This window comes from Penaeus monodon, chromosome 15, assembly GCF_015228065.2.
Source record: "Penaeus monodon isolate SGIC_2016 chromosome 15, NSTDA_Pmon_1, whole genome shotgun sequence".
NCBI classification, from domain to species: Eukaryota; Metazoa; Arthropoda; class Malacostraca; order Decapoda; family Penaeidae; genus Penaeus; species Penaeus monodon.
The window spans coordinates 6,354,105-6,354,831 of NC_051400.1; the positions used below are offsets into that span (position 1 = coordinate 6,354,105).

Below are 727 nucleotides of genomic sequence, written 5' to 3' on the forward strand. Positions count from 1 at the left end.
CAAGTTTAGCATAGGTATTGGATCACCTTATTGTATATAGTTGCACTTGAATGGAATACTTATTTCTTGCACATAATTTATGCAAGAAACATAATTTTGAAGTCCTAAAATGTCTGCTTCGTAGACATACCCATAAACACAGACATCAGTAATAGGACCAGATTTTGAAAATAAACGAACGAAAGACACGCATGCAACCAACGTCATTATACATGTTGCATATTCTAGAAAGTGGCACTAACTATATAAGATCATATAATTATATTTTCAAATAGGTATATATAAAAATACTAACCAACTACCATAATTAACAAAAACTAACACGCTTTGTAGACTAAACGAAAGCTATGTCTCTTACTACATAAAGAGTATCTATAACAATTCAACTTTAACTTCGTCGGTGTCATTAATCATACAAGAATCCTGCTACAGTATGAATCACCATCACCGTGTGCCGATTCACCGTCAAATCACACTGAGCCCAAAATTTTCCCCTTTAGAATGTTACTCACCTGGCCAAGGCACCATCTGAGAGCTGTTGTAGCTCGTGCACGTTTCGCTGAGGGGAAGGAACATGGTCGTGAGTCCTCTGGGATTTCCGTTATAGTTATCTGTGTTCAGGATCAAGGTGCGCTGAGTGCCATACGATGCCAGGAAACAGCAGCTCAGATGATGCAGATGGCTCCCTATACCTCGGCCCTGTAATCGTTTCTAGTTTGAAAATGCA

General features: G+C 38.5%; 1 protein-coding gene across 1 annotated transcript in view; it reads right to left on the reverse strand.

Moving 5' to 3' along the window:
• The window catches only part of LOC119582197 (alpha-(1,6)-fucosyltransferase-like), a gene marked incomplete at its 5' end in the record, with an annotated part of 21,073 nt that overhangs the window by 12,569 nt on the left and 7,777 nt on the right, over window positions 1-727 (reverse strand). The window contains 1 exon segment of the mRNA XM_037930431.1: window positions 513-699. Within this exon segment, the coding sequence (XP_037786359.1) occupies window positions 513-699 (187 nt within the window).